This window comes from Cydia pomonella, unplaced genomic scaffold (genome assembly GCF_033807575.1).
Source record: "Cydia pomonella isolate Wapato2018A unplaced genomic scaffold, ilCydPomo1 PGA_scaffold_48, whole genome shotgun sequence".
In the NCBI taxonomy this organism is placed as follows: domain Eukaryota; kingdom Metazoa; phylum Arthropoda; class Insecta; order Lepidoptera; family Tortricidae; genus Cydia; species Cydia pomonella.
Window position 1 is genome coordinate 94,803 of NW_026907881.1, and position 27,995 is coordinate 122,797.

Genomic DNA, 27,995 nt, shown 5'->3' on the forward strand with positions numbered 1-27,995 from the left:
GGAAAATAAACAGATAAACAATACATTACGGCGGCTAAATCTGTTTTTAGATAAAAACAATTTAAATCGGGTCGGCGGTAGAATTGATGCGTCCGAACTGCCATATAACGCGCGGCATCCAATTTTGTTACCTGGCAAAAATCGGTTTACGGAACTATTAGTTACTCATTATCACAAGGTATATTGCCACATCGGGGCAAACACACTTGAATCTATTTTATCCTCTGGCTAGTCGCCGCGCGGCGGGTAACGAGGAGTGTAACCTTCAACAGGAAAGTTATCGATCTCGAAAGTCAGTGACTTAGTAAAAATTTAACACGATGTATACATATATAAATATGTATATGTATAATGAATTTAATATTTGAATAAATTATTTACTATTTAGATATAAGTGTGAAACAATTTGTCAATAAAATTGATAATCTATAGCTTTTTACGATTAGAATTAAAATTGTGAACATATGTAGCCCATTATACTCCATATAAGAGGAGGTATTTAAAAACTAACAGCAGAGTAGGTAACAAAAAACCCGGTGATAAATAAATATAATAATTAACTTTATAGCTAATGGCTACTGAGAATTTTAGAGCGATAGGCTCATTATCAATTGTCCTTAATTAATAAAATAAATAATTCTAAACCTCTCAGTAATGAGATTGCCTCATATTGGTTCATTGTATTTCCCAAAAAAATAAAGATAACGAGACTTGTTTGCTTCAAATATCATTGGTACCTACAAATTTCGATCAACAGTGTGCTTACGTGACTATCAGTCCACATTGACCTATGAACTGGGTTTTATCCAGAGAGTCTCGATAAAATTCGCAAGGTTTTAGGAATAGGCACTAATTTATAACCTAACATGGTCCTCTTTAATCCAGTAAAATAGATCAATGGTCACTACAGGAAAAACAAAATCAATTACTCATACAGTACCGCTTTCACATCCAGTTTTGACTCACAATAACCTATTGTGGGTGAGTAATTTAATACTGGCAGTGCGAGATAAACTATAATAAACTGTGACTATTTATCCGCTACTAAGTAGGTTTGTTATCGTTGTTCGAAGTCAATTGATACTGTTCAAACGTATCGATATCTTGCAGCTGTACTTAACCCGTTCGTCTAATATTCTCCGATGCTCTTGTTCGAGGATCTTCATTTTACTTTCTTCATTGTAACTAGCGCCAGATTTTTGTTTTGTGACACTTCCGCCCATTTTTGAAAATTCACTTTCGTATTAGGATAAGAGCATTTGTTTCAACCAGAGACTAGTATCGACTGAAAATTATTTTACTGAGAGTGGCACTTTTATAGTCCTGTTTCAGCATAAATATCATTTTTTTCCTTTCAGAATTGATAAACTGAACAATATGACGCACGAGGTTCCAATTTATTAAATTTTATACTCATTCCAACATCATTAAAAATTAATTGTAACAATCGATATTCCCGTGTGGTTAATTAACAAACTTATCAGTGGATTTAAATGTTATCATGAACTTCCTTCCCTTCAATGTTCTTAACAATGGTATTGTTAAATTTAGGTACAATTAAAAATCCTGTATATGGATTTAAGGCAACTAAAGCGTTGATATGACGCATCCTATTTCAATACATAAAATTAAATATTTCTTTTATTATTTTAAACTATTAATTTTCAAGTAATACTTCCTCTACCGAAAAATTTTTGGTTATACCTTCTTACGTACATATACACACGTGTACACATGATGTTTAATCAATATGTAGTTATTTAAGTTGGCTACGTGCCGAATAGAGGGTGCGGGAATGCCGAGCGCGATAACATTTAACCTGCGGGAAAACCCGTGATGGAAGCTATTTTTGTTTATACATTTCTTTATATCGGCTGCGACTATAAAAGACTCATCCAGTAGGACGTAGTATCATTGCGATTCGGGACTTCAAGAAGTAACCAAGCTCTCTAAAAAATGTCTTCGCGTAAACTGAACAACATTTTTGGCCAAGTAAAGTCGGAAAAAAATAATATTATGTTCCATTTAATTGCTGAAGCGGGCCTTGACGATATTTTGGATCGAATTTGGAACGCGACCGGTAAAGACGAACTGGAGAAAATACTGAAGATGAAGAATAACGACGGAGAAACCTGTCTACACAGCGCCCTTAAGAACTTAAGAGGATCAGAAGCTGAAAAAATGATGGCTCAACTATTCGACATGGGAGCAGATTTGGACGCGCAAAATGCCAAAGGTGACACTGTTTTGCACATAGCCGTAAAACAAGAGGACTACAAACTCATCGACTGGCTGATTTCAATGTGTGTTGATAAGAATATCAAAAACAAGAGTGGACTAACGGCGTATGACGTGGCAGTAAACAACAGTAATTACAAAATAATGAAAATGGTATCGACTGGAAAAGAAAAAGATGCTGAGTGTTTAGTGGACCTGTTAGCATCTATTAGTCTCTAGTAATTTTCAGGATATGTTTAAATGTAAGCGTGCAGCTATTAATTGTATTATATTAACAAGTAGATAATAAGTTTTATCGATAATTTGATCTTATGAGCCGTAGTTTTTAAATGTTTTATGTGTTTTATTAAATGGTTGAGTTTTTAAGTCAAGGTAATTTTATTTCAAAGTAGCAACAGATTCCCTCACAACTAGTTTGTTCTGTATTTATTCAATTTAAATAATTTTTCAATTTTTTTTGCGTCAACTCTAGTCTATCGTTCTAAATCACTGTCTCAAAACACTTTGTTATTCAAAACAGGAGTATAAGGATGAAACTTCCGCTCCTGGAGCGGTTAGTTGAACAAAAATGATTCTTATTTCATAGAGAGAAGAAATTATTTTTTTACAGCCATGGAGTTTATTTTTAAAGCAAACGTGACTCTTGACGTCAGTGAAATCGTAAATTTTCGTTTATTGTTTTCAGTTCAAATGCAAAAGAATTTTTGTAGGAGTTTATTAAGAGAATTTCAGTAAAGTACCTAAGCCCCACCTACATATCCGAGTTTTCATTAAATGTTAAACATGTGTTATTTTTTTACGTCTAGTAATAAAAGCTTACCGGGGAGTCATTTCTTCAAAACTCTTAAAATTTTTATAACTTTATAAGTAAATTGCTGTGTAAAAGCATTCAAATTAGTTACTTAATGTACTTTAGGTATTATATGTTTTTCACAAAATAGGCCTGGACTGATGTCATGTCAAGAATTAGGTGAACACTGGGCCCTTTGTTACGAAATGTCGTTAATATCGTAAAGACTGATAGCTGTGATTCATAGAACCGTGGACATAAATCAACTGAAAGCATGTCGCACTCTTATAGCGAAGAAGTTACAAGATATTTATAATTTTAATGCTTATGATTATTCAGACACTGTAAACATCATGAATGCAAAAGTATAAAAATTCAAGTTAAGAGTGTAACCTAATGTAATTGAGGTTTTTGCGTCATCAATAATTTAATCAATTGAAAATACGTCAGTAAATCCTCTCTTTGATGGGCAATGCTCCGATCAACGACCCAATTATTTATGGTTATCTTGATGGTATTTTATAGTCGCTAATCATTAACTATTTTATAGGAATTCCTATACGTACATTATTTGCGTCATCAGAACAATAACCTAATTAACTCAAATAAACCGATACGTTAATTGAGTTTTGGAAAAAATATACTGATAATAATTGTTCTCTTTCATTAGGTTTTTCCAAATGGTTTGAATTAAACGCAGTAGCTGGACGATAGCTTCATTCGTTACGTTGACATCTGACACTGGTCCCGATGACAAATTTGACCTCGCAGCTAATTGTTTCTTGAGTCAAGTAGAACTTTCATATCATATGTTCGGCCACGTATTATCTTTTTATTGGCAACAGACTTACAACTGTATATTTATTGCTCTTAGTAACACATCTCCGAATGCATGAAAAATACAATTTTATATTCACTCTCTTTCAAATTCAAACCGTTCTAACATAATGCACTGTTTAAATAATATATCGATGACGTTAGTTGTCTAAGGTTATTTAGGTCACATTGGCAGTGACTCCCATATCCAGATAATTTTTTGTCTTGTTATTCCTGAGAATGGGAGCAAAATATATGGATGTATGGTAAAAAATGTGCAGCACAGTTGAACAAAAATGAGCTTTATTTTGAAACATTAAGGACTTTATATTGCTTACAAGTCTGTTTCTTTCGACCAGTTAACAAATACCTCTTGTATCGTTATCTTAATTTATTACCTCGATGACTGTAACCCGACGTCCTATAAACCACAGGATACTTATAAGTTGCTTATTTCGTTGTGAAGTCTTATTACGGTCATACGTGTATCAGGATGTATTCTCCTGAAGATAGACTAGAGCTTGCAAAAGAAGTCCTTAGGCTTCAGGAAAAATTTCACCGTTTAAACGCTAGAAATCCTCAAACGGAAGAAGCTAAGCTACAAAATGACGAAGAGATCCAGATAGCAAAACAACAATATGAAAGTAAGAAGTACGACTTGGTTATCATGTGTTCACGAGAGCGATTTGTTGAGGATTTAGTGGAAATGGCTCTCTTGTAATTAGGTAAGTGCTCCTGCTTTGTTTTTATTAATCACATCTTCTATTATGCTAATAATGATTCGTAATAGTAGGTCGATTACAATTACCTAGAAAGCTGCAGTGAGGTCAATCTAGGGTTAAAAGCATCGACCCGCTTAAAAACTTCGTGCGTCAACAATTAGACTAGTTACTTTCATTTAGATTAATTAATCCATTTGGGAATTGCCTACAAAGATAATGAACCAGGAATGCCCTGTTTACGTATAACAATTAAAACCATGAACCTCACCTGGCCATTTAATTTATGCTAATGATTGTTGGACACCTGCGTAAGGTTTTACAAGGGTATAAAGGCATTGTACTACAAAATAAAGTCAGTTTACAAACAAGTGCTTAGGAAGAAACAGTTTTTACCAATTATTGTGCATAGTTGTTTTCTTTCTAACAGAATACGCTCATCATAAAAAGCCTGCACCCCAACCATGAATACCAACGACTTTCTTCACTTTATGGACCAACCAAATCTACAGGCTCGTATAGTACAGGAATTTAACTCGATAATTTCGGAGCAAGGAGCAGAACAGAAAGGCTGTAATCTATTGGTGCATTACCTCCGTCGCAAGAAGCTCAATGATGAAGCAAACCAGGAAGCAAGCTTTGTCGACGGTTACGATACCCATCGGAAATTCTTGTGCATTAAAAATCCATCTGTGAAAGACCGTGACATGTTTTGGCAAGCAGTGTGGGACAATAAAGTCCAAATAATAGTGATGACGTGCCAGTTGATCGATCAGACCTATCAATATTGGTCTCCAAAAGAACGTTACACTTTAGTGAGTAAGAAATTTAATGTTAAGACTTTGAAGATTATAATCTTTCCTCACTATACTATAACTGTCTTAAGTTTAAATCAAACTGGACCTAAGTACAAGCAGAGCCGTCCAATTTTTCACTATCAGTATACTGCTTGGCCTAAAGAAAAATTTGATCATCAACCAGACGCTTTTGTAGAGTTTCATAACTTTGTTAATGAAAGATATGTCAAGTTGAAGAAACAAGTAGCTGATAAGACATTTCCTCCGATGCTGGTGCATTGTAACGAGGGTATTGCCAGTTCTGATGTATTTTGCGCGCTAGATATGTGTATCTACCAATTGAAAGCTACAGGAATCGTCTCATTGCCACATACCCTTAAAATAATGCGACAGCAAAAATTTGGGTCTTTTTGCCACTCTGATCTCTATGTATTATCCTACCGATTGATCGAAGCATATCTTGATAACAATTAGCCCATCAGGCTCTAATGTAAGTTTTGTCTTTTCAATTTTTTATAACTCATTTGACTGATTATAAAGTTTACAACGTATGTTTGAGTTTAAAGTAATTGTGAGATATGAATGAGCCGCTTCTCTTATGAACTATAAGCCAATATTGTAATTAATAATAATAATAATTGCTATTAGAATGTAAGTATAATTTAATTAAAGTTTACATAATCTTAACTCAAGTCTGTTTCTCAGAAATTCGTACCCACTGCGATTAGTGTCTTTATAAACAAACAAGTTTTATGGTTATGTTATTAATGATCCGGACTTGCAGTTTAAATAGATACAAAGAATAGGTTATCACTAAATTATTCTATGACATAGTTTTATCAGCAATGATTCATGACCCGGGAGCATCATCCCTTGACTCTAATTGAATATAAGTGCCAGTTGATACATACTCGTTTATATTAGTCTTCCTCGACGATTCATGTCGTACAGTCGCATTGTTAAAAAATTAAAAATGAATTTACAAATTAAAGTGAGTGACCAAAAAGTAGCTGCAGTGAGTGAGAGTGAATTCAGAAGCAGAAGAATTCAATCCAATTACTTAAAAACTATTAAGTCGGAGCATTATTACATCATGTCACAGTCGCTCTTTGGATCGTTTGAGCACTTTTTAAAGCCAGAAAATGAAAAAAAAATCGTTACTTCGACGTCACCTGCTGGGACAAATCTCGGGTGACAATTACGCCTAAAGGAGGTAATACTGATTACATCCATGCTAATTATGTTGATCATTATGGAAGACCGAAAAAGTTTGTGGCGACTCAAGGACCGCTGAAAGAAACAGTTAATCAATTTTGGCAGATGGCCTGGGAGCAGAATTCCCCGATTATTGTCATGCTGACAGAACTCCAAGTTAATGGTAAAGAAAAATGTGCTCCGTACTGGAATGCTTCAGGTGACACACGAGGAATTTTTGAAACCAATGAGTTTTCAATCAAAACAATGATAAAGACCAAAGACAATCGAAGTTGGATTAAGACACTATTTGAAGTTTATAATTTCACTACCGGAGAAAGCCGGCTGATAATACATTATCGGTACGTAGATTGGCCAGAATATGGAGCACCTCCTAACAGTAAATCGTTTTTAAACCTTATTTTTGATGTAAATAAGCAATATCAACGTGTTTTAAATGATGCAGTGAGTGGACAAGCACCTGGACCTATTATTGTTCACTGTAGTGCTGGGATCGGAAGAACAGGAACTTTTTGCGCTATAGACTCTTGTATCTATCAACTAGCAAGAACCAGAGAAGTCTCAGTACCCAAAATTGTAATGCAGATACGTGAACAGCGGCATTTAAGTGTTTTAACTGTAGAACAATATGAATTTATTTATACTGTTCTACATGACTTATTACAGTTATTTGATACTCATCCTATTACAAGACAATTCTTTAGTGAGCCTTGACCGATGTACTTTACACGTTTGTTTTGAAATAAAAACTGAGCCAATATTGTAATAATTTGATAGTTTATATGACATTTGAAAAAATCAGTAATTAGATTGACACTTGTTGAGTCAATCACTTGTTGAGTCAATCACTAACAATTTTGCGTGGGCAGAAAACGGACGTCCTTTGGTGAACCAGCACCTAAAGTTCTTATCAACGAATACTGAGGGAAACCAATCTGTTACTATGTGAACTCCGACTACGATTCAGAATGAGTACTCTTGATTGCGAAATAACCGAAACATTATGATTACTAATTGTTCTTATCAAAAATATTAAATGGGGAAGTAACATCCTGTGGGGGGTAACATCCTATGATTCCAAGAGATATAAGCGGGAGCTGATGGATACTATATAGTCATACTCGACATTCCAGTGCGAACGGTCATATTGTTTGAACATTTAAAATGAATATAAAATTAATTATGTTTTCCCAAAAATTAAGGACATTGAGTGAAAAAGAATTTAGAACAAGAAGATTTCAAGCTAGCTACTCAAGCACAATCCGACTCGAACATTACCTCATTATATCACATCGGCAATTTGGATCGGTTCACCACTCCTCAAAGCAAGAAAATGAAATGAAAAACCGTTACCACGAGATCCTCTGCTGGGATTCTTCACGTGTGAAAATAACTCCAAGAAACGGCGATACGGACTACATTAATGCGAATTTTGTTAACTATAGTGAAACAATTGATCAGTTTTGGCAAATGGTGTGGGAGCAAAACTCTCAAATAATTATCATGCTGACAAAATTCCAAGTTGCTGGAAAAGAAATATGTGCTGAATATTGGAACATGGACAAAAAACAAATGAATTTTCAAGCAGGTGAGCTGACAATCAAGACAGTAGATGTAATACAAAATTCGGGATACATCACAACGACATTTGAAGTTTCTAATTGCACCACTAAGGAAAGCAGGCTGATTATGCATTACCAGTACTTAGACTGGCCAGAACATGGAGTGCCTTCTAAATTCGAATCTTTGACGAATCTTATTATAGACATGACTAGAAATCATCAGAAGATCTTAAGAAAAGCAACAAATGCACCCACTGGACCTGTTATTGTTCACTGTAGTGCCGGGATTGGAAGAAGTGGGACTTTTTGTACTATTGACTTATGTATAACTCAATTAGTGAGGACCGGGAATATCTCAGTGCCTGAAACTGTGATGCAAATACGAAAACAAAGACGCTCAAGTGTTTGCGATGTAAACCAATACATATTTATTTATACTGTGCTACATGAGTTTTTGCGGTTATTTGACATGGATTCTGAAGCGAGACAAATCTTTTGTGAGCCTTAACTGATGTATTTTGGACATTTGTACTAATTATTACCCAATATTCAACACAGAAATAGTATTATTATATATAATCGTTATTAGAATGTAAGACATAATTGATTAAAAATTTTAAAGGAATTGTCACTGTGATTTTTGCGAAATAAAACGATGCGCATAGCCCTCGTTTTTTTTTTCAAACTATCAGCCTAAGCAACCGAATGAAAAGAATACTCATATTGTATTGTCATTCTAAAGCAACAAATAGATCAAAGATAGACAGTACTCAGATATGGGTCATATAAAAGGAAAATTATGTGCCAGTTTTCAGTACTCAAGTCTAATCTGTCACAACTTGAGTATTCTTAGATGCTATGGAGCTAATACTATAATTTCGGAAGTGTATAATAGTGATGATAGTGTTTAAATATTTTACCTCTTGTATCAATGATAGGTTTAAGTGTTTAGAGGTGGTAGAACAAATTAGTTGTTAAATAGCGGGTAAGTATAATATTGTATGTGCTCTTAAATCTTTCATTGCACTTGTTATTTCAGAAATAAAGTTATTACCTCAACTTAGACTTCTTATTTGACTCCCACAAGCCTGTTTAATGTTTAAGGTCTTTGAAATAATAAAAACGGGGTTACATATTAAATCCTCAATTTTATTGGGCGTTTTAAAAAAAAATTACAAATTCCTTAGATAACTTTGGTATTTTTGATTTAATTATAAATTACAACCTCACTTAAAATCACACAAATCTTATACTAACTTATTTATGACTAAAGTTATTATAGAAACAAACTTGAATACTAAAATGTATGTAAAAAATTTACTTGAGATTTATTACAAAATAGAAAACACCTGTTTTATTCTTTAGGATAAGTTTTAAAATAACAATACAAAACCAAGTAACTGAAACTTAAGTAATTTATATCGAACACGCTGTCAAAGCTGTTAAATCTACTCTTTTTCAGTTCTGAAAGAGTTAACACTCTTGTCTTGTAGATACCTTGAAATTTCTGTGTCTATGGCACAGAACGCCATCGTTCGTCCCGTCCCATCACTGCAATGGATCACCATGGGACTTTTTGTAGGAGAATCTTGTTTGACTTGTAATTCATTGTATAATCGTACCATCTTCACTAACTGAAGAAAGTCATGTGCTGGAGGTGACTTAATCTCATCCTGCCAATTGTTAAATAAAAAGTGTTCCACGAACAATTCATCTCCGTTTTCGTGTGTGACACGAAGTTTTGTAAGTTGGAATGTCTCGAAATTCTTCTGAACATTGACAGTCTCAATTCTGAATTTTTTACAATGAAACGTACCTCCTTCGTTCGGGTTCCAGTAGTAAATGCCCTCCTCTTCGTGAGCAGGTGTATTAAGCATTACAATAATTTTAGACTGGTGTTCCCAAACCATTTTCCAAAATTTGCAGATTGTTACTTTTGAATACGGCGTTTCTGTAGCAATGTACGCCTTTGGTTGTTCAAACCCGTTGATGTAAGAGGCGTTTATGAAGTCCGTAACTCCTTTTTCTTCTGAGAGGACCACACAGTTGTGGTCGAAGCACAGCTTTTCTGTACATCTTTTATCTTCAAAATCAGCAGCAGTTGTACAGGCGTAAAACGTTCCTTCTGTTTTAATCGCCTTTATTTTTTGGTATTCTTGATAACGATATTCAATAGAGTTTTCACTGCTGAGTACTCTCATGTAGTCTTCACGGGTCAAGGCTTTGGAATTGTCGTAACTCATTTTTGTGAATACAGCTGTATTGATGTATGTTAATTTCACCAGATTACAGTGCGAACTGAAGAATTGTTTGCCATTAATCCTCATTTATACAGAATCGTTTTCCTCATTATTACCATCATATATGACGAACCATGGAATACTTGACGTATTAACCCAATTAAAAATATATTTTCACTTCATTATGGTTTAATGTCACTTGAAAACCATAAATGGTAAACGTTAATGACTAACTATAATAATAATATTAATTATCATAAATTAATTCGCAACAAACAACTAACTGTTGAATGATAACGCCGTTGTTTATTCAATTCTACGAAACCCAACTATACCACACTAACCACGTTCACAAGTGAAGTATAATGATAAGGGATAAGAGATCCTATAAAAAGCGCTAATAAGCGTTGATTTATTCTTAATGTTACAGAACCAATCGTTGTAGTAACACTTGTACGCGTCTCACCCTAAGTGAAGAGTTTTTATTTCCTGCTATGGCTTCGATACCATCAACAATTCTTGGAGCTTCTGAATTTGTGCAACGAGCTCACTATCCGGATAACATCAATTTGATCCGTAAAGAACATTCCAGTATTCTTGCAAGATCGATAAGTGGGACCTGTGAAAACTTTCATAAGCCTGAAAATAAGGATAAAATTCGGTTTTCATACTTTCCATGTTGGGACATTACTCGTGTGGTCTTAGCAAAAGATTGCAATGGATCAGACTACATCAACGCTAACTTTATAGATGGATATAACGTAAGTAAAAAATTCATAGCAACTGAGCAGCCGATGAAGTCCACCTTGAATAGCTTCTGGTCCATGATTTGGCAGCAAAACTCTCGCATTATCGTCCAACTGACCAACCTCGGAGAACCATCACAGCCGACCTGTGTCTTGAGAGACTTCATACTCAACGAAGAGGATATCTATTTGGAAAATTACTACACCGAGACAATTTCAAGTTTGACTTACATCCAGACTGGAGAGAAAAGAACGATATATTGTTTCAAGTTTTTAGACTGGCCTGAAAACGGAGCTCCTGATGTAAAATCGTTTCTTGACTTTTTGTTAGTGGTCAATAAGCATCACCAAGAATTTTTCGTCGAAGCATTGACTACCGGACAGCCATCGCTAAGCCCAATTGTTGTCCACGGAATGGCAGGTGTGGGAAGAACTGCAACCTTTTGTGCTGCAGATTACTGTCTGTATCAACTAATAAATACAGCCACCATATCAATACCGTCAGTAGTACTAGGTATAAGGATGCAGAGAAATTTCAGTTTTTTATCTAATTTCCAATATCTTTTTTTAAATTATGTTTTACTCTTCTTCATAGGTACTATTCGATCTAACAGTCAAATGTTCTTGGAACTACGTTCACATTTTACGGACAAAGACGCATACTTAATGAATCTCCAAATTAAAGGAATTTAATTAATAAGAAAATTATAATATTTTGTTTATTTTAAGTTTACAATAAATATTTATTATTGTTTAAGTTATTTCATTTTGTTTTATTTAACTATCAAGTGATGGTTTCTTTAAATCACTTAGCACTAATACACATACGAGTAATTTGATTTTCCAAAAAATATTTGTACGTAAAAAATACAAATCCGCTCATTATTTCATTACTCAATATCAAAAATTTATCCAGTTCACGCAGGGAAGATCACTGCTGAAAGAATTAAAATTTTGAGTTCAAATACTCTAGGTAAAGACCACAAGTCATTAGTCATAATTTCCGTGAGCACTGAGCTCAAATGTGATACCGATTTCAGAAGATTATAACAGGAAAACGACTCAAATAACTTATAAATAGTTCAATTCAAACGATCTTAGTTTGAGCTACCAACTGGAGATAAAGGAGATAAGGTTTGACCTAAGTCTGATCCCGGCGAAGGAAAACCCTGATCGTTGAATAATAGGAAGATAATAACGTTACTAAGCGGCAAATATCTTGACAAAAAGAACATTGAATAAAATCACATTTCAAGTGTTTTGAGCGTGCTGATTAACACGAAATTTTGTGGTTAAAAAAACCTTTTTTTTAATTTATAATTTTTTTTTCGTTTGGAATTTCAACTTTCGACATCAAATTCATTCCTGTTCAAATGTATAGCGTGTTATAAAACCCGGCCGCGATCGGTGCAACCTTTCATGGCGGACTTACCCCCCCGATCGGGTAAAATGCACCCGAGCATTTCTCGGCACGGCAACAGATTTCGGCGGTCCATTTTACATAAAATTTAGTAGCCTTCGTAATGCAAAAATAGAGAAGTGTTTCCTTTGCATATTTGTTTGCCTAAGTACTAAGGCTGTCCACTTGGAAGTAGTTAGTCAATTGTCGGTTGAGGCCTTCGTTGCCGCGCTTACGCGTTTCGTATCTCGGCGTGGACTACCAAATTTATTGCGGTCAGATTGTAGTACAAATTATACGGGCACTAACAAATACTTAAAGGAACTGTACTCGTTCCTGCGGCAAAAGCAACCTGAGATTGACCGGGAATGTGTTAAGCGCGAGATTAAGTGGCTCTTTAATGCACCATCAAGTCCAAATCACGGCGGCTTATTCGAGGCGGCAATTAAGTTTGCAAAGACTCATTGTAGGCGTGTGCTTGGTGCATTTGAACAACTGGCGACCTTTTTCTCCAGGGTTGAAGCGGTGATGAATTCACGACTATTATGCCCTCTAAGTTCGGATCCGGCTGATCTAAGTGTATTGACTCCAGGTAGTTTTTTGATCGGGGAACCTTTAGTAACGCTCCCGGAATACCCGTATATGGAAGTTAAGGAATCCCGTTTATCTCAGTTCCAACGGATACAAAAGATGACCCAACATTTCTGGATCTTATACCTTTAAACGAGCAATTCTTGTATATATATATATATATATATATAATTATATTTCCGGGATCTCTGAAACGGCTCTAACGATTTTGCTGAAATTTGGTATATGGGGGTTTTTGGGGGTAAACAATCGATCTAGATTAGTCTTATGTTTGGGAAAATGCGTGTTTTCGAGTTTTCATGCGTTTTTCTTTCGACGCAGAATATGGTCGCTAATTTCGTGTTGCCGGCCACTGTCCGTCTGGTCCAGCGGGTTAAGACGCGGACGGCTAGAAACGAGTGTTACGTTACGGGTTCGAATCTCGCCCGGTGATTAACTTTTTTAGAAACCTCAATATCATTTTTAAAGACCTATCCATAGATACCCCACGCGTATGGGTTTGATGAAAAAAGATTTTTTGAGTTTCAGTTTTAAGTATGGGGAACCCCCAAAATTTATTGTTTTTTTTCTATTTTTGTGTAAGAATCCTAATGCGCTTTATAGAATACATCTACTTACCAAGTTTGAACAGTATAGCTCTTATAGTTTCGGAAAAAAGTGGCGGTGACATAATCGGACATGACGAATCTATAAGGGTTCCGTTTTTTGCCATTTGGCGACGGAATCCTAAAAACGTGATAATAATGCATGTGCTTGCGTGGTGATAATTTATTGTCTATTAAGGTCATTGAAGTTTATTATGAGTTAACAAGTGTCCTTGGCTCCTACGAAGTCACAAAGAAACAGAATTTATGTTGTTTGTACAAACAACTGGACTTATTAAGCATAATTTTTTTTTATTGCATAGCTCTCATGCTTTAGATTTTATTCATATCTAAAAAAAACGATTTCTCGACGACTCACACACTCACTGATGATCATCAAAACCCTTAGGGATATTATTAGTACACAAACACCAAAAAATTGAAATTTCTTGCCCCTAGGGGGTGAAAAAGGGGGTGGAAATTTGTATGGGGAATCAATAACCACTGAAACGATTTAGTTGAAATTTAGTATGTAGATAGTTTTTGTTATGGGGAAGGATATATAATAGTTTTCGACCCCAAAATCACCCCGTAAGGATGAAAATGGGGAGGAAAAGGGCGTTACGGGGAAAAGGGGTTGAAGTTTGTATAAGGAATCAGTAAAAGCAGATTGTACAAAAGATCTATATGTACGTATCGCGGGGTCGAGGTACGTAAATCACCTCCAACCCTTTAAATTAGGGGATAGAGGATTTTCATAATTCATAAGCGACTTACAAAAATAAATTAAATCCCATCAAAAACATTTTCATGTAAAATGTAGCCAAGACTATACCATAAGGCTCGCAAAAGCAGAACGTATGTACCCGAAACTATTCACAGGTGGTTTAGGTTGCTGTAAAAATGTTTACGTCGATTTGCATTTAAAACCAGAGGCCAAACCAGTATTTTTTAGATCACGACCTGTGCCGTTTGCATTAAGGCCAAAGGTCGAAAACGAGATAGATAGATTAGTTGAACTAGGGATCTTATACCAGTGCCATTTTCTGACTACGCAAGCCCTGTAGTGCCCGTTTTAAAACACAATGGCAGTATACGCCTATGCGCCGATTATTCGGTTAGTTTAAATAAACAGTTAGTGATAGAAAAATACCCGTTACCGCGCATAGAGGAGCTATTCGCAAAGTTACACGGCGGTCAGCAGTTTTCTAAGCTAGATTTATCGCAGGCTTACAACCAGTTATTGTTAAGTGAGTCATCGCAACTGTTAAAAACAATAAACACGATTAAATGATTGTTTAAATTCACGAGACTAGTTTTTGGTCTAGCATCGGCGGCATCAATATTCCAACGGACTTTAGATAAAATACTATCAGGGTTAGAGGGTGTTCTAATTTTCCAAGACGACATTTTGGTAACCGGACGTGATCGGTCGGAACACATGATGAGGCTAAATAAAGTGTTTGATAGGCTGCAAGAGTCAGGTTTAGTATTGCAAAAAGACAAATGCATGTTGTTCCAGGACTCAGTGTCGTACTTGGGATTTAAAATAGATCGGCATGGTCTTCACAAATGTCAAGACAAACTAAAAGCAATAAGTGATGCAAAAATCCCCACTAGTATCACCGAACTTAAATCTTTTTTGGGTATGGTAAATTATTACCGTAATTTTGTGAAAAATGCATCGACTATTTTAAGCCCATTATATAATCTGTTGAAAAAAAATGTTCCGTGGCAATGGAAAAAAGAGCATGATATAGCTGGTAGATACAGCTATATCATACTGCTGGTAGATATAGCTGTATCTATTTACCTACTACCATTAAGCGGGAATTAATTTCAGATAAAACGTTGGCTCATTTTGATCCGGATGCTAAACTGATTTTGACTACTGATGCGTCACCTTGGGGTCTTGGAGCGTGTTTGTCCCAAATTGGGGCCGATGGTATCGAAAGACCTGTATCGTACGCGTCCCGGTCGCTCACGTCAGCCGAGAAGAGCTATAGTCAGATCCAAAAGGAAGCAACTGCATTAATCTATGCGGTACGCAAATATCACCATTATTTGTATGGGCGATCAGTACCTTTTGTACTTAGGACTGATCACAAACCTTTATTGTCAATATTTAATCCTGACAAAGGAATACCAGAGGTAACGGCAAATAGGTTACAGCGTTACGCCATTTACCTAATGTCATATAACTTCGTTATTGAGTACGTAAGTAGTGCCCACAACGCATGATTTCGGATTAATCCTGGGATTTTGTCTGGACAAAATGAATGATTTCAGCGCTTTTTTTATTATTTTGACATAAGCCTCAACCTGTCCGTTGCTACTCGGGTTATACGTTGGAGAAGTTAAATGAGTAATTCCGTTCCTCAAACAAAAATCCTCAAATTCCACTGAAACAAAAGAAGTACCATTGTCAGTACATATGGTGTGAAACAACCCAAACCTTGACATTATCTCACATATCTTTTCTATCACTACTTTAGTCCCATATCCGTTTGAAACATCAAAACATTCAGGCCATTTTGAATATGCATCAATAACAATTAAATACATTCTATTATTTAAACTTAAAAATCTAAATGTACTCGATGGAATGCGCGTGGCGGAAACGGCCAGGGTGTGAGAGGGGCGCGTGGGGGCGAAGGTCGTAAAGAAGTACATATTTCGCACGAAGAAACAAACTTATCTATACATGCCCGGCCACCAAAACCGGCTCCGAGCCTCTGCTCTCATTTTATTAGACCCTAAGTGGCCAATATGCCGTTAGGATTTTGTTACGACATATAATAGGAATCACGACCTTATGACCCCTAGTTACGCATGACTTTTCAATTGCCAATTCGTTTCTAACAGAGAAAAATGGCTTTACACAGTCACTAACTTGACTAGGCCACCCTTGCATCACATATGTGCGTACATTTGAAAGTACATTATCTGCCAATTGTCGTCAAGCTCACCATACTTATTAACCTATCGAGTGAGCTAATGCTTTTACGGATACCGGAAAGCGATATGTAAATGTACTACATACCTATACGAGGCCTGGATGTTAGTGAGATGACGATATGAGTTGTGCTGGTGTCCGACTTTATTACCTACATATAACATGAGTATCACATGATTATCCACCTGGTTTCTTGAGCTTAATAGTCGCCTCCAAACCTCCCCTTATAGCGACCCCATTCCTCACACAAAGTTTACCTTAAGTTCATATTAGCCTCACTGGATCACTGTTCACTCTGAGTACTGATAACGTGGGTCACAATATACCCGAGACACATCATTATTCTAATAACACCATAAGAACGTTCTTGACTTGATCTAAAAGCAAATATCACTGCCGCGTCGATTTGTTCGCACACAACCTTTTTCCTACTGTCGTTCTCATCTACCCTCTCAACTTCCCTCAAAAAATCCCAATAACCTAGAAGCGGTTACTTAAGTTAAACGTGACTACTAGCGCCATCTACTCCATGACGTTGGCAAATATTAGCTGGTTCGCAATACGTTCGCGACACTCCCGCCCAGAAAGACAATGCTACTCTTAATTAAAATTAGATGTCTATAGGCAAACATATAAATAAATCAACAATCAGATAATAAGAACACTTGTGAATAACGATGTGTTTGAGCCGTCCATTCTCGAACCGCATGGTTCACCCTTTGCGTCGTGAATCGGCACGGCCTGACACTTTGTGCAATTTCTGATTGTAATATCATAACCTGGCTCAAACTCTACTACAAAAGCTTTGTAAGCTGAAATACTATTACTTTCCTCAACTCTATTGAAACCTTTGGAAAGTAATACTGAAATTTAGTAGATAAGGGTCTAGGCTAAAAGGGATGAAGTATAAAATAAACAATGTATTAACTGCTAATAAATTTTATTTATTACATTAAAATTGATTGAATATGATTCAATAATTTATGAACTCTATATCCAATGAAGTCTGATTAGGACCCATTCGGATATACCGCCTTGATTACTAGGGCCAAATACCTAAGTCAGGAAAACAAGACGGAACAAAAACCTGACTGCCCAATTTAACCTGTACACAAACATAACAAAATATGTCACAGATAAAGACAAATTAAAACCTCATTTAAATTAGGTATGGCGTGATCATTTAGTGGTAAATATAGACCAACATCATGATAAATAACAACCCAAGCTCTCTGAGGTGTGAGACATGTTACATGATAAAATAAAATCTGAAATATGTTCCAACAAGCACAAAACATATCCGTTCTTAAAGAAAGACGAATATTAAACCATGTCAATAAAATGAAACGCTATTTTAAGTGCATTGAACCAATAGGCAATTATAAAATCCTATCAAAATTATTGAATATTATTTACAAGACTACTATAATAAACCCTACCTTCTTCCTATAAAATGCCATTGTGGGATACATCAGGAGTTCAAAATATTCCTACTTTAGGATAAAGAAAATTATGAAACAAGAAGTTGTAGCAAGTTCTATTAATAATATATAAGGTTTACTAATATGCTCAGATATAAATAAAGATATGTTAGCACTTATGTTGTGATTGACGTATTGATAACGTATTCATAAATGTGTTATAAAGATCGACCGGGTGAAGTCTGGCTTCCCACAACTGTATTACTTTAATTAGTATACTGTAAAATAGCTGGTTGCAGTCAACTATAAGGCAACCTTTTGAATCTCATAAAATTATCATGCATACGCCGCTCTATGGACAACTCCCTAATATGTCAAGCCGCAAATCCCACGTGAAATGTTTCCATAGGTAAGTCACTTGGACCTTGCACCGTCTGCAGTACCTGAGGCATGTAGCCTAATGGAATATCACACGTAAGGTTCAGACTATCAAGTACTGAAACCGGGATAATAATAAATAAATGACATGAGTGACCAAGAACGAAAATATACAAGACAATGATATAAGCGTTGCCCCTGTAAACAACCTCGGAAATAATGAACACTTGTTGTGATGAAGATAAATTATATTTCAAGCTACCACTTGTAAACAACCTCAAAAAACAAATCAACACTTTTTGTATTTCCAACTATTTTAATCACAGACGTCCGTTCGGTTCCGTCGCCCGGTCAAGAATGCCCCTGCGCGCCAAGTCACCTCACTCCCGTTTTTTTTTCCGCCATCGGGCATGACGCCACCAGAATAGTCAATGCAGTTACTAATTTCGGTTTAGTTTCTTTTCTAAATATAATAGAACCTTACACTCGACCATCCTGATGACGTGCATGTCCCCAGGCACGTATCTGGTGAAACCAAAACCTTACACTCGGCGAGCAAGGACATTCCAGACCTAGAAATTGTTTTACATTCAAGATAATTTTATAGAAAACTAAATCAATCAATTCAATTCAAATTTTATATAAACATAAATTCATCATTATGTCATTCATATCTAATTAAATGTAACGAATATAAAACTAGTATATATATTTTTTAGACATAATTATCTATAACAATTTATATTGATTTTAATAGCAATTTACTGTTATATAATAAACATTATGTGAGTGATTATCTATTGGAATAATAATTATATTCATTACGATTTACCATGTATCCAAGTAGCTATATAATTAGTTAACTCTCTATCATAGAAACTATGCATATGGAACTAAGAAACTGAGTAAACGAGTAACCTTATAACTAAAAAAATATATATAACCAATTATCCCTGCTGCCTTATTACCAAATATCCTATTAACCTTGTAACCAAATATCCTTGTAACCAAAATACTTGTAACCTTGTAACCTTGTAACCCAATATCCTTGTAGCCGTGTAACCAAATAACCTTGTAACCAAATATGCAATCAAACATATATCCAGATTTGTTCATCTCGTTTCAGGCCAAGCTAAGCACGCCAACCATTTCCGCGTCTTCTAGCACTCGACCTGAAACGAGACAAAAAAATACATTTGCGATAGCTAGTTTTCTGAATCGTCTACCTCTTCTATGTAAGAAACGTCGTTATCGCTTTCGTTATCACTATCGATTTCTAGTGAGGCTATATGTATCCAAGGGCGGATTCTGTCCGCAGCCACTGTAGTTTTTCGTTTGTTCTTCATACCTTCATATCCAGAAATAGGAGCTACCTTATAACGGTCGTTACCTAGTACCTTAACTACTTTAAAGGGCCCCTCGTATGAAGGCATAAGTTTGGTACTCTTGCCATTATTTTGGAATGCAACTTTAGTAATTTTTACTAAATCGCCATTCTTATAAGAACGCGCAGGACGTCTACCCTGATCATAACGTAGTTTTTGAGCGTCTTGAGCCTTGTCAATTCTATCCTTAACCTCGCTACGAATAGACGTTAGGGACAATTTATTTTGTGTCTTATCTGCAACTTGATTTAAAACAGGATTATATTCGCTTGTCATTTCAACCCCGAACATAACTTCAGCTGGTGCCCTACCGATCGTCTTCTGCACTGTATTGTTTAGTCCCCACTGAATTTTCCCTAATTCCCTATCCCATTCTCTCTCATCCGTTCCAAGGCCCTGAGCTGTCAGCGAGTCGAGGATCGTTCTATTGTATCGCTCGACTTGGCCATTTGCTCGCGGGCTGGCCACTGCGTTTAAGACATGTTTAATGCCTCGATCTAAACAAAACCTTCTGAACGCATGAGAAGTGAAGCACGAGCCACGGTCACTAATGATTCGATCAGGCACTCGGAAAGTGTCGAATATGTCCTGCAATACCCTTATAACGTTCTGAGTTTTCGTGTTTTTGACCGGTTTTATGAATAAAAACTTCGTAAATGCATCTACTACGGATAATATATAAGTGTGTCCCGTTTTTGATCTAATGAAGGGCCCAAGATGGTCTATATGCAGCGTATGAAACGGTTTTTTAATCTTTTCTATAGGATGTAAAAGGCCTTCCTTTGCATTTGTACCCTTTTTGGCATATGCGCACTCAATACAGGCTCCTACATATTTCTTTATAAACTTTTTCATCTTTGCAAACCAGTAATTTCTTCTAACTCTATCTAGTGTTTTTTCAAAACCTACATGACCTATATCATCATGATTACGCTTGCATATTTGCCATCTAGCGCCCTTCGGGACTACCCACCTCAAGCATTCTTTATCACCGCCTATGCATCTAAATACTTTATTGTCCCGTAAAACGTAATTTGATTTAATGTATTCTACGCCTTTGGGGTCTAGATTACTACTGATGGTATCGCGGATGCGGCAGAGTTCCGAATCACCCATTTGTAGCGTAAGAAGCCAGTCATCATCGCAAATTGTCATGACAGAAGGGTATTGTTCGGGACATTCGGTTTCTACATCGGTAATGGGATTTCTAGATAGCGCATCGACGTGTGCCATTTTGGTTCCTGCCCTATACTCCACCGTGCATTGAAATTCCTGCAGTGCTAACCACCACCTGGCGATCCTAGGTATAAGATCGCGTTTTTCGAACGTGGAGCGGAGAGCACTACAATCGGTGACTATCTTAAATGGCTTACCTAATAAGTACACTCTCAGTTTTTTAAGCGAGCATATCACGGCTAATGTCTCCAATTCATAGGAGTGGAAGTTCCTCTCTTCCGGGGTAGTTTGGCGACTGTAATATGCCACCGGATGAAAAGAGCCCCCACTCCCCGAGGGTCGTTGTAGGAGAATTCCGCCGACGCCTAACCTACTCGCATCTGTGTGCAGTTCCGTTTCTGCAGTAGGATCATAGATTGCCAGTACAGGCCTATCAACTAACTTTTCTTTCAACGTTTTAAACGACTCTTCTTGGTCGTTTCCCCACTCCCATATAGCATTCTTTTTAAGCAATTTTGTTATAGGCTGGGCTAACTGAGCAAAACCTTGTATAAATTTTCTAAAATAACTCACAAGTCCAAGAAATTGTCTAGCATTATGCACATTTTCGGGTCGTGGGAAATCGACCACACTCTGGATTTTTGCTTTTCCCGGCCGCATGCCAGCTGAACTAATTTCAAACCCTAAGTAGTTGATTTCGTTTTGTAGGAAACTGCATTTAGATAAGTTAAGCTTCAAATTAGCCTTTTTTAGCGACAAAAGGATTTCTTCTAACCTACTTAAACATTCCGCGGAGGTCTTGCCAAAAATTAACAGGTCGTCAATATATACGGTAGCTTTATCGAATCTGGCCGGTCCCAGCACACGGTTCATCATACGTTGGAACACCGCTGGCGCATTTGCCAGGCCGAACGGCATCCGGTTATATTCGTATTGGCCATCCGGCGTGACAAACGCTGTCAAATGCTTACTACCTTCCGAGATTGGTACCTGGTAGTACCCGGACATCAGATCCAACGTGATAAACCATGACTGGCCGGCCAAACGAGCGATCTCGTCTTCTATTACCGGTATTGGGTAGCGTTCCTTTACGGTTATCGAATTGAGTAGTCTGTAATCGACGCAAAGTCTGACGCCACCATCCTTCTTTCGGACGAGTATAATAGGACTAGCATAATTAGATACGGATTCTCTGATTATACCAGCTTGTAACATATCATCTATCATCGCACGGACCTTCTCACGTTCATGATGTGACAGTCTGTAAGGTCTATATACGACCGGTCGCTCACTATTTAACTCTATATTCATTTCGGTCGTATTAGTGCAACCTAGACTAGCTAAATCAGAAGCAAAGCAATCTTCGTAACAGCTGAGAAGTTTGACGAGCTTGTTTTTATCATCTTCGGTAACATTTTTACCTATATGGAGTTGTTTTTCATCAAACGGTGATGACGCGGTTTCTTCTACAGTTATTTCATTTTCGTACTGGCGTACTGTGGTACCTATATCCGATAACCTATATACCGCCTCTACACGTTCTGCTCGCGCAAATACAAAGTTTTCTTGTAGGTAACAAGACGCAGCACAGGGCATAACCATTACAAAAAGGTTACCCTGCTTCACCTCATAAATCCCGCCACAAACCAAATACTGATCTTGAGGTTTCCCTACCACTTTAGTATTTAACACAACGTTACCACTAAACTCTGTCCCAGTGGCGGCTCTTACGCTAGCTACCCCATATATCCTGTTACGTGCTACAATTCTTACTCTCTCTAACTTTCCATCGGCACGCTCTTGTAAGTTAGGAAGCTCTGTACCTATGTGTAAAAATTGCAACTTATTTGCATCTTTGTAAACCACGATATGTGGTTGTTCAGAGTAAGTCTGACCTATGAGCATCGACTTTTCAAGCAGACTATCATTAACTACCCTACACATAACGGTGGCGGATACACCATCAATTGTTATGGTCAACTCCGCCGATCCTAAAGACTGTACGAGCTTATCACCGAAACCTATCATCGTAATAGGAATGCAATCATGAGAAAGCCCAAGATGAGAGAAACTGGATTCTCGTATAAGAGTGACTTCGCTTCCTAGGTCGACAAAGGCTCCCACTGTCTCACCATTAACTTGTACTGATTTTCTAAATTTGTCAGACGGGTTAGATCCGTATATGCGCATCACTCTGGGTACAGTGTCAGCCTTTGTCGAACCAGAGTCTGACTTTAGCCTACACATCTCTGGTTTATGGCCCACCTTTTGGCACGTACTACATTTAACTAAAGGCTTAGGACAGCGAGAATAAATATGCCCTTTTTCCTTGCAGTTATAACAAAATATGTTAGGATTTAATTTCGTGCTGGCTCTACTAGACGTCTTCTCATCACCCCCAGTCACGCTCCTATCCTTAGGCAACGAAATATTTACGAATGATTCTTTATTATTGCTTAGTAGAAATTTAAGAAGCTGATCGGGTTCCTCACACCGTAAAGCTAAAGCACTAGATCGCATAGTTTTATCTGTGATACCATGAATAAGGCAGTCGACTGCTCGCCTACCCGTGATTTCGCACTGATTAAGCAACGCTAATTTCTCGTAAAAGTAATTTTCCATAGATTCTTGGTACTTACTCCTACGTTTCAACATGTCTTCTAGTAATTGCCCGTAGTTTTGTTCTGATGGAAATGCGTTAGCCAATTTAGTTTGCCACTCGTCCCATGAAAACAAAATTGTATTAAGGCTCTCAAACCAAGTCTTAGCTAACCCTGTCAGTTTCTGCATAGCAAAATGTATAACCGTCTTTTCGTCCCAGCCGTAAACTTTAGCACACTCGTTGACTTTTTTTAACCACACATCAATCCTTTGATTTTTTTCGGATGGGTTAAATTCTGGAATAATGTTTTTGTAGTCGATATTTCTGTTAATCGGAATTTGGCTTTGTGTTGTCGGCTGAGACGGTAAGACATATTTAATTGATTTGATTATTTTGACAATATCATTAGAAGAGAAAGAAGGACTACATGACCTTTTATGCCGTCGATCGATGCTCGTGGAATCCCTTCCTGCCCGATCGCGCGTTGCTCTGGGGCCCCGCTCTCGGCTGCGGCTGCGCGGCTCGTGGCTGATCCCGGCTCTCGGTGGTCGGCTGCGGCTGCGACGCTCGCGGCTTCGTCTTGACGTCGAATTGCGTTCGTTCCTCCGTGAGCGGCGCTCGGCGTCTTTTTCTTTCTGCAGATCCTCCTCCATCTGCCGAATACGCTCTCGCTCCCTCTTTAGAGCCAGGTCTCGCTCCCTCAAGCGGCGGCTGTGGCTGCGGCTGCGGCTCCTGCGTCGTACATACGTCCCACTGCGCCTCGATCGGGAGCGATCACGCTCTGGAGTCACTAAACTTCGGCGTTTCCCATATTCTTCATCCATTATCTGAAACTCGTTGCATACAGTAACATTAGTACCTTAACTAGGGAGGTAGGGAGTAATTTTAGGCGACTAGAACTTTAAGATTTCTCTTTTCTCTTATATCTCGAAAACGGTGCGTCCTAGCGCAAAACTAATGAAATTTTAGCTCCCCTGTGATACCCCTGTTGACCTTAGGCACGATGATTGACAAAGCAAAAATTTAGAAAATCCTAAGTTTTCCAAAAAAAAATTTTTAAGTGGTTACAGCATTCATGTAGGTAGTATAGTACCTTGGGGTACACCTATATCTGTTTTTTTTTTATCACCCGCATATCAGGTGGCTGGTGTAATTCAGATGTTGTATAAAACATGTGTTTTATAAAACACGTGGTTATCACGTGATCGTAATCACTAATACAAATATGCAGGAACAGGTAGTTTATCGAAATAAAAGTGTTTGTTCTAGAAATCTGAGTACTTATTGCATTCAAATATATTTTACACAAAACTATGTAAAATATACCAACCTAACTTTACACTCGTGTCCAAATTACTCTAGCACCTTATTTAGCAAAGACTCCTTATATCATATTTGATATAATATGCATTATTAACAGAATATACATGTGAGCGAGTACTTACGGAATTTCGTTATCCCACTGGCTGACTTGTAAACAACCTCGGAAATAATGAACACTTGTTGTGATGAAGATAAATTATATTTCAAGCTACCACTTGTAAACAACCTCAAAAAACAAATCAACACTTTTTGTATTTCCAACTATTTTAATCACAGACGTCCGTTCGGTTCCGTCGCCCGGTCAAGAATGCCCCTGCGCGCCAAGTCACCTCACTCCCGTTTTTTTTTCCGCCATCGGGCATGACGCCACCAGAATAGTCAATGCAGTTACTAATTTCGGTTTAGTTTCTTTTCTAAATATAATAGAACCTTACACCCCTAATATCATGAGATCAGCCATTTTACTAAATTATCATATGCAACTTCACGCAAAGAGTAAGACTTAATTAAATTAAAAGCCAGTTGGATTAAGATTTGATACCTTTTGATCAAATATAAGTAAAGATATATTAGTACTTATGATAACACATTCATAAATACGCTATAAAATTAGGTAGGATCGACGGGGTGTAGTCTGGCTTCACACAACTTTATCACCTTAATATACTGTAAACTAAAATAGCTGGTTGCAGTCAACTATAAGGCAACCTTTTGAATCTCATAAAATTATCATGCATACACCGCTCTATGGACAACTCCCTAATATGTCAAGCCGCAAATCCCACGTGAAATGTTTCCATAGGTAAGTCACTTGGACCTTGCACCGTCTGCAGTACCTGAGGCATGTAGCCTAATGGAATATCACACGTAAGGTTCAGACTATCAAGTACTGAAACCGGGATAATAGTAAATAAATGACATGAGTGACCAAGAACGAAAATATACAAGACAATGATATAAGCGTTGCCCCTAATATCATGAGATCAGCCATTTTACTAAATTATCATATGCGACATCTCGCAAAGAGTACAACTGTTAATTAAATTAAGAGCCAGTTGGTTTAGGATTTGATACCTTTAGTCATAACTGGGATCAATCAAATGCAACGACAATCCCAAATATAACCAAAAACCGCATTGTTAAAACAGCCACTTATAAAACCACTGTGACAGGTTTCAACAACTACAATTGATTAGTAAATATATATAATATCCTCTCAATCCAAAATGTAATAACCACATTCTAGTCATATGATTTGATTCAATATGACAAATAAATTAGGGCAGGTATAATACATTGGCAAATACAGATCAAACTATATACCAAATGATTAAAATATATACACCCACAATAACATTTCAACATATGTAATATACTTAGGTATGTACCTATAAAAAATAGGCACCAGTTATCTACCTACAAATAAGTAAGCAGTTAGGAATCGTGAATATTATTTAAACCGCTTGTATACTCCTATCATAACTAGACGATGAAATTAAAACCTTTTGTATAATTTATTGAAAGGTTACGTCACCGCTAGGTATTAAGATCTGCTTGATGGAGCTTCGATGCTCTCACATCATGATGAGAAGACAAGGCAAGGCAGGATCAATTCTCGTTCCACGCAAATGGACGGCGCACTGGATACAATGTGCAGGCGTGAGATACAGATGCGGCGTAGTGCAGCCAGCCTCTTCATGTAGAAGGTAGGTCTTGCATCTGGGCGCCCGTGGCAGTGGGGTTGATCAGGTACCGACGAGGATGCTCGGAGACACAGAGACACTCGAAAGCCGCTGATGGAACAAGACTCGCTCCGCAACCACCGTGAACCGGAAATTGAGACAAAAATAGTGCTTAATATTCTAATCGAGTTAAACATTTAATATGAAGCTAAGTATCTATATGAATAAAGACAACTAGGCATTCGAAGGAAGAATCATTTCAATTATGATAATCAAACTATAATAGTGGAAGTCAAAGGATCTAAACTTAGTGACGTACAGAATACCTATAACAGTAGCCACAGTAATTAAGCTACTGTAAGAAGTCATTGAATAAAACCTATAATGTATTGCGACATAATATTACGTCATTAGCCATTTGTATAACATTCTAAATAAATAAGTATTTTGTAAAACTTATTCACCAAACAATTATATCAATCTAGTTTATGAACTTGGTTGCTAATTAAACAAACGTGGCCGTATATAGATACGCCTACGAGATTTTTGTAGTATTGTAAAAGGTGAATTATGTAACTGCGTATTACATCATAATTAATACACTCAACCTATCAACCTACATTTTCAATCAAAGTGCTGTAATTCACTAACACTGAAACATGAAAGTATCTGATATATAGATATGTCAGGTCAAGATTGAGATAAAATATAAATCAGAACCAACGCACCGTGTCTACTAGCTTGCACCGGAGTGAATCTTCGCCTTCGCCCACATCTGCGAGGTCCGCATCTTGATTTGAAGCGTTGAAGCTCTCGAAGGCAGAACACCCCAGGAATTGATGGCGAGACACGAAGCAGGCGCCCTTAGGATCCGCTGACAGGACTCGATATTCCTCGTACATGAACCGAGAATTCAGAAATAAATAATTTTAAATATATGTTAAAACATTTCATGAATTAAATTACCTACACCGTTCGTTGACTTTACGTGTTATACTATATATGGTAATAATGACTGATATTGACGGCTAAACCTACATAAAACGATAAAGAAATGACCGCCGAGTGTAACCCAACTAAAGTTATTTATCAACCTAATTGAATACATCTACTTATGCCATCTATATCTAAATCGAGACACATTCCACCCTTGCCATTGAATTAAAACATGGAAAATACATACGTTCCACTTCTTTTCGTAAACGGTTAATCCACAATAATAAACGCGCTCGTTTACTACTAAACACCTTCAATTATTTGCTAATGATTTCACAACTCAAATCAAGTACTTATCGTAATTGAATGCATCTACCTATCCTATAATCATATCACACACGAACACTGATTTACCCATCTTCAAAATTGATTATATTTA

General features: G+C 36.9%; 4 protein-coding genes and 1 pseudogene across 4 annotated transcripts; 3 read left to right on the plus strand and 2 right to left on the minus strand.

Annotated features, from left to right (window-relative positions):
- The first annotated feature begins 1,956 nt into the window (after positions 1–1,956).
- On the plus strand, positions 1,957–2,457 carry LOC133534069 (putative ankyrin repeat protein RF_0381). Its single transcript, XM_061873162.1, has one exon. The coding sequence runs from the start codon at positions 1,957–1,959 to the stop codon at positions 2,455–2,457; it is 501 nt and encodes a 166-aa protein (XP_061729146.1).
- A 1,560-nt stretch (positions 2,458–4,017) lies between these two features.
- Positions 4,018–7,977, plus strand: LOC133534076 (tyrosine-protein phosphatase non-receptor type 9-like; annotated as a pseudogene).
- Positions 7,914–8,833, plus strand: LOC133534070 (tyrosine-protein phosphatase non-receptor type 9-like). The gene has a single exon (XM_061873163.1). It carries the CDS (start codon positions 7,914–7,916, stop codon positions 8,643–8,645), a length of 732 nt encoding a protein of 243 aa, XP_061729147.1. The 3' UTR covers positions 8,646–8,833.
- A 752-nt stretch (positions 8,834–9,585) lies between these two features.
- Positions 9,586–10,380, minus strand: LOC133534071 (receptor-type tyrosine-protein phosphatase S-like). The gene has a single exon (XM_061873165.1). It carries the CDS (start codon positions 10,378–10,380, stop codon positions 9,586–9,588), a length of 795 nt encoding a protein of 264 aa, XP_061729149.1.
- Positions 10,381–19,574: 9,194 nt separating this feature from the next.
- Positions 19,575–25,318, minus strand: LOC133534072 (uncharacterized). Its single transcript, XM_061873166.1, has 2 exons — positions 21,892–25,318; positions 19,575–19,624 (listed from the first exon to the last, which is right to left on the minus strand). Exons 1-2 carry the CDS (start codon positions 24,437–24,439, stop codon positions 19,575–19,577), a joined length of 2,598 nt encoding a protein of 865 aa, XP_061729150.1. The 5' UTR covers positions 24,440–25,318.
- Positions 25,319–27,995: the final 2,677 nt, after the last annotated feature.